Source organism: Paroedura picta, chromosome 16 (genome assembly GCF_049243985.1).
Source record: "Paroedura picta isolate Pp20150507F chromosome 16, Ppicta_v3.0, whole genome shotgun sequence".
NCBI classification, from domain to species: Eukaryota; Metazoa; Chordata; class Lepidosauria; order Squamata; family Gekkonidae; genus Paroedura; species Paroedura picta.
Genome location: NC_135384.1, coordinates 9922014 through 9936192, shown reverse-complemented (window position 1 = coordinate 9936192; position 14179 = coordinate 9922014). Strand labels below are relative to the sequence as shown.

At 43.6% G+C, this 14179-nt stretch overlaps 1 protein-coding gene across 1 annotated transcript in view; it reads right to left on the bottom strand.

Annotated features, from left to right (window-relative positions):
• LOC143825137 (serine protease 27-like) overlaps positions 1-8818 on the bottom strand; it is a 44572-nt gene extending 35754 nt beyond the window's left edge. Inside the window, exons 1-2 of the mRNA XM_077313161.1 lie at positions 8771-8818; positions 7934-7982 (exon numbers count right to left, since the gene is read on the bottom strand). Of these exons, the coding sequence (XP_077169276.1) occupies positions 7934-7982; positions 8771-8818 (97 nt within the window). The remainder of the gene's footprint in view (positions 1-7933; positions 7983-8770) is intronic.
• Between the last annotated feature and the right edge of the window lie 5361 nt (positions 8819-14179).

Sequence of the window (14179 nt, the reverse complement as noted above, 5' to 3'; positions counted from 1 at the left end):
TGAATCGGGCAGCCTAAACCCTAATATTTTGTCGGCATAACAGATCAGAATAGTGGTAGAGGATGGAAAGTAGAGATGAACTTGGCATTTCTACTTCTCTCCTAAGACAGAATTATAAAGAGTTGCAGAAAAATCTGAGGTTTTATTACCAGAAAAAAGTGGAAAAGAAACCTCAAGATCTCATCTGAAATGTCTATAAAAGTAAAAGAGTTGGTTTTCATACCTTTGAGGAGTCTCAAAGAGGTTTCCAATTGCCTTCCCTTCCTCTCCCCACAGGTAAAAGAAACAGGTACAGGTGAGCAAACTCTACATGAAAACCTTCCAAAAGCAGATGTGTGGATACTCAATGAAAGCAGGGATATAAATTTATGGGGTTGAATTCTGAGTTGCCATAGTAACCCAAAGAGCCTCTTGTGACACAGAGTGGTAAGGCAGCAGACATGCAGTCTGAAGCTCTGCCCATGAGGTTGGGAGTTCAATCCCAGCAGCCGGCTCAGGGTTGACTCAGCCTTCCATCCTTCCGAGGTCGGTAAAATGAGTACCCAGCTTGCTGGGGGGTAAACGGTAATGACTGGGGAAGGCACTGGCAAACCACCCCGTATTGAGTCTACCATGAAAACTAGAGGGCGTCACCCCAAGGGTCAGACATGACTCGGTGCTTGCACATGGAATACCTTTACCTTTACCTTTAGTAACCCAGAATGGAATCTGAACTCTAGTTATTTTAGCCAGGATCAGGAAGGTGAAGAACACACAGTAGCGGTGAAAGCCAGCGAAGAACAAGCAGTACCAGTGAAAGCCAGCCAGAAAATAAGTCAAGGACAGGGAGGAGACCAACTGGGATGACAGTGAGGGAAGGGAGTAAGCAAAGTCAAGGTGGGAAGAAGATAATTGGCAGTCTCTTTCCCCATGAGTCTCCACAGCACCCCCTCTTATGCAATCTGTTGACATTATTTCAGAAATTTAAAAAGAACTTTTTTCCCATGAAGTGTGAGACCGGAGTTTTGGAATGAGATGGTGTATGCTAGGGCCTATCTTTACAGGTTTGGACCAGCCCAGAGGAACGATGTTTGGGCCCAGAACAGAAGGCAAGAATTTGATAGATGATGTGGCACCTGGGGAGTCCATCATCCAGGACTGGCATGAAAGGGTCACATCTGGGGTGAGAGCTGTCAAAATAATGTCTCGGGTGGAGCAAGAGTTGGCAAGGGAGAGAAATTTCAGGAGGAGGAACATCAAGAAGGAAAAGAGAGGGGGAGATTGACAAAAGGACTATATGTGATATTAGTGGGATATGATTGGTCGTAAGTAAATTGTCTAGCTATTGGGCATTCCAAAAGCACATTGAAACATCTTAAATACAGCAGGGCAAGGAGAAGGGTGAGAACAGTATCTCCTCCTGATTCTAGCTGTGCCAACCTCTAAAATATAGGACCTTGGGGTTCTCTCAGAATTACAACAGGTCTCCAGAACAAAGTTTGTGATGGCACCTTTAAGACCAATAAAGTCTTATTCTGAGTATAAGCTTTTGCATGCATGTAGCGGAAGAAGCGTGCATGCACATGAAACCTTATACCCAGAATAAAAATGTGTTGTACTTAAAGGTGCCACTGTTGTGCAGCTTCAGACCAACACGGCTTCGCCCCTGAACAGAATTCCAGATTACCGAAACCAGCTCCCATGGAGAAAACAGCAGAGGCAGGATTACCAGGCCTCAGATACTGCCATAAATCTGGATTTGTTCCTCCCATAGTCAATGTATCAAACTCTCCTCAGTATGACAGATACAAGCAACAAATTACAGTCCACAAATAAACCTTGCTTGGCCTGCCTTTCGCCTTCTCCTAGGATTTATTCAATTTTTTAAAATTATGTATTCGCAGCACTCAGGCTTGTACTGTGAGTTTTGAGATCTAGCTGTTCACCACTGGCATCATGGAAGTTCTGCCTGAGGGCTGCACACCCAACATGCTGGATTCCATGCAGGGGTGGATGACATTTTGGGCTCTGCAAAGATTTCCTATCTGACTTGCCTGACAAATGTTTTGCTTGGGGAAAGCAGAACCACAGAAATCGGATGCTCAAGGTTCCCTTGAACATCTGGGGATACAACCCATGACTCCCAGCAACCAGCCTCTCCCTAAACTTTGTACCCATTGAATTAACTGCTCCCACATCGGAGGTGAAAAGGTCAGGAAGTCATTTCAGATTATGTTCATGGCAGATTATTTGCGTGACTCGGCGTTGATTATTTCTTTGATTATTGCCTCCTTCCTGTTACGCCCTAGAAAAAAAAACAGCATACGGCTGGGAGCATGACCATCTAATCAAGTTGCTTTGGGTGGAGGAGGGGGAAACCATCAATTGCTTCACTCTCTTGCCATCTTAAAATAAATGCAGCCTTTCTTTCAGTCAGGGACACACATACGGGGGGAAATTGCAGCCACAACCAAATCTGGTTTATTGGACATCTGCATTCACACGTCACTTCGGGCCAAAGGCTGATCAAACCACAATTTAAACAGCATAGCATAACTCCAGGCTTGTGAGAAAGCCATTTAATATTGGGAAGTGGCAGGCATACCAGTGATGAAGTTTACATGGGAGAAGGATGGAACCCAACAGAGCAGTTTACTCCATCGTTCTGTCCTCTCTTCTCCATTTTATCCAACATTTTATCCTCACTCTTTATCCCTGTGAGGAAGCTAAACCGAGAGAAGGAGCCTGGCCCAAGGTCACTCAGCAAACTTCCACGGCAGAGTGGGGATCCCAACCAAGGTCCCCCAACACATCTTCCAGACCCTGCACCTTGAATTTCTAGTGTTGAGTTAAAGCTCCAAACACGGCCGGGAGCATCCTGCATGGGCATGCCTCCAACGTGGGCTTGTCTCTTTGATGGATCTCAAAGAGGTGTTCCGATCATGTCACCCTTAAGAGATATCAAATAACCCTCTTCTCCAAAAACAATAGAACCATTGAAAACCTCCTGACCCAACCCGTTTTTTTTTCCATGTAGGTGGCAATCTTTAACCCCTTTTTGTGTAGGCATGAAATCGGGGGGGAAATTAGTCAGTGTGTAATTTGGTTTGATGTGAGATGATTTACGGGTAGCAGAAGGCGGGGAGCACTGTTGTGAGTCAGCACTGTGGGGTTGTTGTTTAAGAAAAAGGATACAATTCTATCTGGCTTGCCTTGAAGGGTGTAACCAGTAGCAATTTCCCTTCAGGCATGTCCCACGTTTGACTCTGACATGCTAGTCTGGAAGCATGAAACACTCTATGAATTTGTGCGTTTTTATGCTTTCGGAAATGCTGGTGCTTTCTTCAGGCATGACTTGAAAGCCCTTGTTTATTTGATCAGTGTTTCATCTGTGAGACCAAGATTCAACTCATGGACGATGGTTCAAATACCGATTTTTCTGGTTTTGTTGCTTTTAGTCTGGCCAGGCATCCCTGCTGACCGTCTGGAAGAGCCTCCATGCATTAATCCAAACCATAGTTATTTACCGCAGGCTATGACCCACTCAGAAACAAATCCTGGTTTGATGAACCCTGTCCATTGCTACAGTTAGTAGAGCAGCCTGCATTCAGTCATGCTCACCACAGTCCATTTAATGAAACCATGCTTTCTCACAATCTCTGAACTGAACAGTGAAGTCACAAAGCAAAGAACCAAAAAAATCCATTTTCAAATTTAAAGATCCATGAACCTGTAAAGTTTTTGCTTCTTTGCAGATTCTTTCATTTTAGGGAGACCCTGCTTCATCCCTGCCCTGGGTTATTTCTAAATCTGAATTGTTCTTTTTTTGCTAATAGAATGTTCATTTTGTGTTTATTTTTAATGTATTGTTTTTAATCAATCAAGAGGTGTTCCTTTGTGTGAAGTGTTAAAAACACATCTCTTTGTTGAGCTGTGTCGAACTGAATACTTTCCCCGCTTTCTGGCAAATGGGAACGGGCTAATATTATTTCCTGTTATTTAGGTTCCCCTTGTGGCGGCAAGTGATATTTTTTCTTTCTTCTGGTCAGGACGTTTCTATCTATTCTTTGTGCCAATGGATATAATTTCAGTTATGCAAAGCAAATCTGACCTTCCAACCCATTCTGAATGTTGCCATGCCCTTCTTTCTCTTTTACTTTTCTTTATTTTTTTCCTAATAATTAGCTCTTCATCAACCTGGCAATCTGCAGCAACATTTCATGCTTTCTGGCCCACTATTACCCATCAGGCCTACAAGGTTAATAACTGATCAGCAGGACTTGATTAACCAACTTCTAATCAGCAGTTCCCATTGAATTGCCTGTAACCTGCTCTGGGCTTTGTGGATAATCGATGGACAGGAGACATTTCTTTGGTGTAGTGGTTAGGAGTGCGGACTGCTAATCTGGCATGCTGGGTTCAATTCTGCACTCTCCCACATGCAGCCAGCTGGGTGACCTTGGGCTCTCCAGGGCGCTGTTAAAACTGTTCTGACCAAGCAGGAATATCAGGGCTCTCTCAGCCTCACCCACCTGTCTGTTGTGGGGAGAGGAAAGGGAAGGCGACTGTAAGCCACTTACAGCCTCCTTCGGGTAGAGAAAAGCGGCATATAAGAACTAACTCTTCTTTTTCCCCAAGAAACCTGAATTGTAGGACAACATCTCAATCAACAAAGCAGGGTTTTAAAGCAGGGATTCTTTGTGGAATAATAATGTCGTCCCTTGAGAAGTATATAAAATAAATGTCCGTGGTCATTGATCTAAAGCATCAAATGTAATAATTTTTAAAAAGCCTGGCCACATGTCTAAAACTGCATGCTTGTTGTCAATGTGAAACTGATTAGGAAAAATAAAATTATTTGCCTGTAAGCTTGTAGTATGCATTATTCATGACAAAGTACCAAGTGTAATTGTTTTAGAATACTGCTATAGCTCAGTAGCACTTGGTCTCTGGACCTTTCGAGGAAGGAAAACAAAAATAACGTTTTAAACACTTTTGAACTTTTTACAATAAAGTCTCTGCAAAAAACAACAACAAAGGGACAGGAGTGGTTTTAAGGGGGTATTTGTGGGGCCTGTAGCATCAGAGCCAGTTTAAGGATTTGCAAGGCCCTAACAAAGCCTCTTGTGGTGCAGAGTGGTAAGGCAGCAGACATGCAGTCTGAAGCTCTGCCCATGAGGCTGGGAGTTCGATCCCAGCAGCCGGCTCAAGCTTGACTCAGCCTTCCATCCTTCCGAGGTCGGTAAAATGAGTACCCAGCTTGCTGGGGGGTAAAACGGTAATGACTGGGGAAGGCACTGGCAAACCACCCCCTATTGAGTGACATGAAAACGCTAGAGGGCGTCACCCCAAGGGTAAGACATGACCCGGTGCTTACACAGGGGATACCTTTACCTTTACCTTTGAACAGAGTACAATTGTGGTGGGAGCAGCCAGACTGGGGATGGAGAGGACCCCCCACAGTGGAAAGTGGTGTCACGCCAAATGTCATTAAAGAAGGAAAAGGGGAGAAGGGAGAGGCTATAGCCCTAATTCATGGAGGAGAGACACTGAGGCCCTGAAAGTACCTGCTACTTGTACTACATGGCTAAACCAGCCCTGCAGAGGAAAATTTGTTCTTCTCAGTTATAATTAGTCATTACAAACAAAAAGAATTCTACCTATAAGGAGAACTACCCAGCTCACAAAAGAAGCAAACACAGTGAAGGAGTATTAAAAATAACAAGCTCATCTCAATATGAAAGAACAAATGGCCCATTTTAAACATCATTGCTTTCCTGTTAAATGTCAGTCTCTCTCAAACTTGGATTCAAAACCTTTTATTTTGAATGAGTACATTTAAATAAGCCCATTTAACATAATACATTTTTAATCCATGCTATGAACATGAGAAATTCTAATTTTTTATGTAGAGAGGCTTAGGATATTCTCATCTGAATTTTGCCCTGAATTTTGTAGCTCGAAATTGACTGGTCTAGTTTTGGGGGAAGAACCAAATTGTTAGTAATCTTCCATAGTTCCATTTTATTTTTAATTTCCCAGTATTGTATGTAATACTGTGCATGTTCTATGGGCCACTGATTCTTTTTTGCTTCTTCTTGCCCCGCTGATTTCATTGTGCACATAAACACAACCAAAGAGCAATTTTGCTGGAAAGGTTGCAATGAGACTCTTTTTGTTTCACAAGTTTTACAAATGTACATGCGTGGAGCAGTAAAGCACCACACAAAATAATGTTGATGCAATCATACCTGTGATTACACCAAGACTGCTCTTTTGCTGTGTTTTATCAATGTGCACTTAGAATCATAGAATCATAGAATAAAATTTTTGGGACCTCCTGGGTCATCTAGTCCAACCTCCTGCACATGCAGGACACTCACAACCCTCTTGCTCATCCACTGTAACCTGCCACCCCCATGAACCTTCACAGAATCAGCCTCTTCATCAGATGGCTATCCAGCCACTGTTTAAAAATTTCCAAAGATGGAGAACCCACCACCTCCTGAGGAAGCCTGCATTTGTACCATAGAAGGGGGAAGAATATATACACTTATTAAAAGATCTTTTTATCTAAAAAGGAAGATTAAAAGATACAGCAAATGAACCAGGGATGGTTCTCTATACAAAGCTTCTATTATGCCACTGAAAGCACTTCATCAAATGTCAGGAAGACGTGATAATCCCAAAACAAGAATATTAACTGGAGTCAATAGCTCTGGGTGCTCCCCCAAAATTAGTCACAACCCTGCATTTAAACTGCTATAAACTGATTACCTGGGAAATCTTTGAAGGATCTTGTCACCTGTAAACATAATTAGGATTCTAGGCACGTAGAACTTCTTACTATTACATGGTTGGAAGGGAGTGCTAAGGTTATTGAGTTCAGCCACTGTTCTTGGGTTGCATTATCTCCTCTACCCGCGATTAAACCCTACAGTCAAGGTGTGACAGGAAGATGTGTTCCAATTGGTCCTCGCATGACATTAAGGTCATCAAAAGGTCAGATTTATTTATTTAGGACCGGATCTGCATGATCAGACTTCCCCAAGTGACTGATGAGGCTATTTAAAAATAAAACCGTCACTTGGAAAGACCCTTCCTTTCTCAGGGCTGCCATCTGCTCCCTCATAGAATCATAGAGTTGGAAGGTACCTCATGGGTCATCTAGTCCAACCCACTGCAGTATGCAGGACACTCACAATCCTATCACTCATCCACTGTAACCTGCCACCTCCTTGAGCCTTCACAGAATCAGCCTCTCCGTCAGATGGCTATCCAGCCTCTGTTTAAAAATCTCCAGAGAACCTACCACCGCCCAAGGAAGCCTGTTCTACTGAGAAACCGCTCTAACTGTGAGGAACTTCTTCCAGATGTTTAAACGGAATTTTGTTTGCATTAATTTCATCCCATTGGTTCTGATCCGTCCTTCTGGGGCAAGATGCTAATACTGTCCAGGATCCTCATCTAACAGTACAGCTCAGCAAGGAGACATAACTGCTCTGAAGAAAAAATATTACACCTGAAGCCCCCCTGTACATACTAGAGTCCAGATTGACAAAAAATAACATATCCTTGATAGCAGGATCCACATGCATATATTCAGGTTACATTGATTTATTTCCATGTTCTGTTCACCAGGTCTCTTCTTCGCAAAAGTTCAGTAGTCTCTATTTCCTCTTAAACGTTGATCCTTTTTATTGCCAATCTCTGGGGTGGACTAGGAAGTCAAAATGGCCCTGAAATAGGCCGACCTCTGAGGGTTCTGCAGAGACTGATCATCAGGAAAGGTGCACCGACCCACCAGGAGATTTCCCTACCTGTTAAATGGTCAGCCTAAACTACCCCACAGAGGCTAGAGAACCATGTGTGCCATCCAAGATTCTGTAGAGGGTGTGATAAAAATTAAGAGAAATACATTTTGGAAAGAAAAGATATATAATCTTTGACTTACCTCTCTCTTCCTTCAAAATGTTATTTCTGCCCTGCTGGTCCTCAAAGCTCTGTTACTACCTCCATTGCTGGGACAGTTGAAGTGCGATAGCATCTGATTAACGTTGCCTTGCTCAAGAATTCCTTTGTCCCGGAGCGACAGGACATGACAGGACATCTCAGAATCTCGCCCGGCTTTTACCTCTAGGCTGTCTTGAGAGGCAGCTCTGCAGCTTCCTAATCAGAAATGCAACCTCTGAGTGGAAGAGGCAAGGGGAAGGGAAGTAATGTGTCAGTCCCCCTGTGCAGAACCAATCTTATTGCAAGATGGGCTTGAGTGAATGATCCAAATTTCATTTCTTATGTTTTGTTTGTTTCTATTGCTATCAACAATTTCTGTTCTCAACTTTTGACTGTCGGCTTTGTAGATCTGTTTATCCTGGGGATGCCTATTCTACAAAGATGTCTGTTGTGCAGGGACTATATACACACAACTGCATGTCTCTTATACATGCGACACATTTTAAGATGCTACTTGAGTGACCACGGATAACATTGGAGAATGTGTGTGGGGAGTGGGACAGTGAGAACATGGTTGCCCATTGCAGAAGATCAAGGCTGAGCATTGGTCTCCCTTCCTATTCCTGAAGTTACAAGTTGGACCCACAAATGTTTGGGTGTAAACAAAGGAACAAAAATTAAAGGGCTTTTGGATTTTGGCTTGTAGCCTGTGGTTTCCAGCCTACGGATCTGAATGAACCTACCCAGCCTATTTCAGCTTTTTGACTGTGAAGGAGCCCCTGAAATAATTTTGGCTTCATGGAGCCTCGAAAGTGGTCAGCTGGCCACGCCTCCTTGCCATGCCCCCCGGAAATGATGTGTCACCAGAAGTGACATCATCACCCATGTTAACATGGAGGCTCAAGGAGGTCTTTGGGGAAGGGAGAGGCAGGAGGTGGTTTCAGATGGATGAACCATTTGCCAAAGGGTAAGCAGGAGGTCTCCAGGAGAGGAGGAAACCAAACTGATGATGCCCATCAAGGGTCTGGATCCCTACTTACAACCTGTGGGCAGGGTAGAAGCTTAGCCAACGGGTGAGTGAGCATTCCTTCTTCTCCTCACACTGTTTTCATAGTCACAAATCTCCCTAGGTTGCTTGTAGTCTTGGTGGACAAAAAAGACAGGCTGAATACAAGTGCCTGTCTTTGTCTCCCACCCACCCAGGCTAAAAGCCCAGAAGTGCTGTTTTCCATCAGAGAACCAGCAAATGGGGAAGAATTTAATCCCCTTTCTCCAGTGTCAAAGCTTCCTTTCAATATTGAGGCTCCCCCAGCAAAATCCTGAACTGGGTTTGTCTTACATTATTTGTGTTCGGGGGTTCTAAATCTGAATGAGTTCAGTATTTTTTAAACTAAAATAATTCCATACAGTGTCGCTATATTTGCAGAGGAGGGAACTACCCAAAGGACATTGCGGTAGATAACTTGCCTATGATGGTTATATGAGAAAGGGCTGATCAAAGTCGACCCCTCCTTGCTTCTCATCTACCCAAAAACTCATCTACCCAACCCTATGGGAGAGGAACCATTTCATTTGGACTCATTGGTTCAAATTAGGATGAATCTGGTCCCCAAATGACTTAGCAGAGTTCTTTTCCAGGAGGATGGTCCATTATTACAGCATTCAGCATCCAGTGATACTGATTTTGCCGTTATCTTAATCCGGACTGAAAGCTTAGCCTGGACAATGGCAACGGAAAAGCCAGAAAACTGATCATTTCCACCTGCCCAGACCACGGCAGCATTGTTGTGTCTGCATGGTTTTCCTGGAAACAATTGCATTTCTTCTTTTGTACAAGAAAGGAAAACAGTGGGGGGATTAGTTTACAGAAACAAATTTAAGGCATGGCAAGACTTGCTCGTGGGATTAGTTTATTTTGGGAGGTGGAAGTTGTTTACGAAGTCCTGGGAAGACTTCTCTGCCCAGGCAATGTACCGAAAAGGACTGTAAAATGTTCCTATCGCCTGAATAAAAAAGGGGGCGGGGCAGGTTTGCAAGCCGGCAAAGGAATAATGAAATTATCTACCTGAACACAATGTTGCTATGGATTGGAGAAGGGAGAAAGGGCTATGGCTTAGTAGCAGTAAATATGTTTTTCATTCAGAAGGTCCTGAATGCAGTCCCTGGGGTTGGATCCAAGCACACTTTCTACTTGGAAAATATAGAGTAGGAGCCACTTTTGAACTCTGTACAGGCCATTCTGGATCTTATTAGGATCTAAAACAAAAGCCATGTGAGTTGGGCGGGAGGGTTGTAGAGAACAAGGAAGCTGGACAAAATGAAAGTTTGCGGAATATGCCAACCCAACTTACATTCAGCCTCCATGTTTAGATCTTGCCTCAAACCAAAGCAGCGTATCAAATAACAGCAGGCAGTAAGCAGCAATATGTTTTGCAGCATCTGAGCGGTGTGTTCCAACGTGTCTTGGAGAGGATGCTTAGGGATAACTGTAGCTGGTGCAAATAGATGTCTATCAGTATCCTCCATGACATTGCTGCCTTAAGTTACAGAGGAAGTGGGACAACATCTATTATGGGTGTCCCTCTTACAAGCCATAGTGAGACACTAATTAGAAAGAGCTACTTGGGAGGAGCAAACTGGACCAAGTTTACTGAAGGTTGGTTGTACAGACAGTGGGCAAGGTGAAGAAGTAATGTGATGATAGTTGTGTCAATGACCTCACAAAGAACAAGGCACATCAATGTCCATGTGTTCTTTCTCTCTGAACTTTTGGGTTTTTTGAAGGTAGATTCTTTCCAGTGCAGGATAGAGGTCAAGAGCAGTGGACTCTAATCTGGAGAACTGGTTTTGATTCCCCACGCATGAAGCCAGCTGGGTGATCTTGGGTCAGTCGCAGTTCTCGTAGAATTCTCTCAGCCCCAACTCCCACGTTAACATTTCTGCAAAGGTGGCTGAGGTGTGGTTGAAAAGCAGCTGAACTGACTTTCCCCCTCCTGCTTGTTCTCTGTCCAGAGAGAAAATTTAAAAATCAGTGTGAATATTTTGTTCAGTTCAAACCTCCCAATGAACTAAAACGAAAATTCGCATTTCGGTTTAGTTCTGCCTTGTGCAAATTGTATCTGACACGTTCTCGGTTTCCTCACTCTACATTCTGGCTATAAAATGCACACAATTTTCAACATAATTTGATATCAATAGATCATCACTATACATATAAAGGTAAAGGTATCCCCTGTGCAAGCACCGGGTCATTTCTGACCCTTGGGGTGACGCCCTCCAGCGTTTTCATGGCAGACTCAATACGGGGTGGTTTGCCAGTGCCTTCCCCAGTCATCACCGTTTTACCCCCCAGCAAGCTGGGTACTCAATTTACCGACCTCGGAAGGATGGAAGGCTGAGTCAACCTTGAGCCGGCTGCTGGGATTGAACTCCCAACCTCATGGGCAAAGCTTTCAGACAGCTGCCTTACCACTCTGCGCCACAAGATGCTCTTACTATACATATACACTGCATGTATAAATACCCTGTAAAACTGTGCAACATGCATGCATAACAGTTAAATCTACAATCCAAAGCTATTGATGAGTGAATCAATACAGACAAAATAAGGAATATTCACAAGCTGTTTACTATGATGGAGATCTGAGGAGGAAGCAGGAATTCAAAGATGAGTTACAATGATTGTCAACTAGGCAAGCATACACATAGCCAATCAGTAGTTTTTTTAAAAATCCAGAGCTGAAATCAATAGGACAAGAGTACTTAATTCATGAATATTGCAAGCTGATTTCCAGTGAATCAAACTACAGTTCCAGTATCACAGATAGAAATGGGGACCTTTTGTGTACAAGGCAAATGAACGCACATGAACCCATGAAATTGCCTTATACTAATTTAGGCCGCTGACTCATCAAGTATTGGCTATCCGGCAGTGGCTTTCTGAGTTCTCAGGGTAGAGGTCCCTTCAAATCAGTTGTGGCCAGATCCTTTTAACTGGAAATGCCGGGGACTAAACCTTTAACTTTCTGCAGGCAAATCAGATGTCCTGCTATTGTGCCTTGGTCACGCCCCATGGGTCTTTGCGTCTGTCCCTCCCATAGGCAAACCTCTATTCTAATAGTAGATTCAGGTGTGTAGCCGTGTTGGTCTGCAATAGCAGAACAAAATTTGAGTCCAATGGCACCTTGAAGACCAACAAAGTTTTATACTAGGAGTGAGCTAGACCCTCCAGCTTCGGTGGAGACAGATGGGGCTAGCAACAGGTCTCTTTCAATTACTTCTGTTCAATAACCTTAACGTTCTTATGTTTCTGTGAATGGCAATTGAATTTGAAGGACTGATAACTGTTATTCTGGCTAGATATTACGCCACATAGTTGTAGGATATCTACATTATGCTGTTTACTGATTTCCTGCTAATTTACTCTGTTCTTATATCTGCATTATGTTGATCCCTGTTTCGTTGTCTGAGAAACTGTGCATGTACAGGAAAGCTCACACCTTGAATGCAACTTCATTGGTCTTAAAAGATGCCACTGGATTCTATTCTGATTGGCAGCCACTTTCCAAGGACTCAGACTGTGGCCTTTTCCTAACACTACTGCCTAAGCTCTTTTTGTTTTGAACAATCATGGATTGGGACAACCAGCCTGCAGCCCAGGTGTTCAACTAACAGCTCCACTGTGTCCACTGAATTGAAATTCAGCTGCGTTAATGAGAAACACTGTATTAAAATGATATTAAATGTGAGGGACAGAGCAACTATTATAAAAGTAGCAAAGTTTTTACTGGCAATTTTAAATGAAAATCTTTTCCGATTGATTTTACATCTGAAACTGTTTGAAAATTTCATTTTATGCTTTGCAATTTTATGCCAATAAAGGTATTCTGATTCTGACAGCTCCACTGTGTCTAGCCTTGGCTAGGGAAATAAGCAACAACAACAAAATTGAGTTAAGAGCATTTGCTCGAGAATTCCCTCTAGCCCCTCGTATTGCTTTTTTCTTCTTTCCTCAAGTTCGGCTTTCAAAATCAACAAAGCCAGAAGACGTTTCAGGACCGAAGGTGGTCTTTGCCCGAATGCAGCTTCAGCAAATATTTTGAGCTGTCAGTTTTCAGACAGATGATAAAGAGAGCACTTTGCTGAGGCAGACCCATTCGACTTGTCTCCCCGTTTAGCTTTCTTATCTCCTGTGTTGATCGGACACTTAAACTGTCAGTTGCGACCGAGTCTCAAGGCAACATGTCACCCATCTTAGGGGTACCTCTGCCTGAGGGCTGCAAACTTTCCGCAGCTGAATGAGGTTTACGTCAGCTGTTTTGCACCATTGTGGAAAGGTGTGAGGGGTACAGCTCCCTAATATTATGGAAATCATAGTTTAGAAAGACTGGGCCTCCGGCGTCAAAAAGTGCAACGTGTTCTTGTTTTGCCTGGTGATTGTGTTACATAGGAGCTACAGTATGTGTTGTTTTTGGGGGAGGCATTGGAGTAATGAAGGGAATACTGGGATAGATTAAGGCAGTGGTTCTCAACCTTCGTAATGCCGCGACCCTTTAATCCAGTTCCTCATGTTGTGATGACCCCCAACCATAAAATTATGCAAGTATTCTTTCACAGAAATTAAACCGAGACTGAACAATGGTGTGAAGATCCATTGTTCATGATGGTATATAAATTGGTTTCTTTTTGGGATTTCTCAGTTCAGTTCTGCCTCTTGTCCCATCATGCCAATCTCACTCTTTTCCACTGCTCCAGACAGACGAATGCTCTATCTCAATCTACCCCGTAAGCCCGTTGTGTGGATGGCACCCCCAAGCCAAGCTGCTTGCCCTGCCGTGACCCCTGTGAAAGGGTCATCTGACCCCCCAAAGGGGTCCTGACCTCCAGGTTGAGAACCACTGGATTAAGGTATCTCTCAAGTTCTGCTCAGAGGGTGAGAGGGGGCATTGCTCATTGGGGCGAGGCCAAAGACAGAAGAGAAGTTAAAAAGAAATTATCCCAGTTTCACCAGAAGTCCAAAATAGGAACGAAATAGGAAGCATTGTTTTCCAGGGACACTGACAAGAAGACAGGGACCAGCCTTGGTAAATAAGGGTCTGTTTGAGTGTAGACCAACATCATGGAGGGACCTCATGAGGGGAGTATAATGCTCTGGAATCCACCCTCCAATGCAGCCATTTTCCTTAGGGGAGCTCATCTCTGTCATCTGGAGATGAGCTGTAAAACTGGGGGATCCACCTGGCGACTG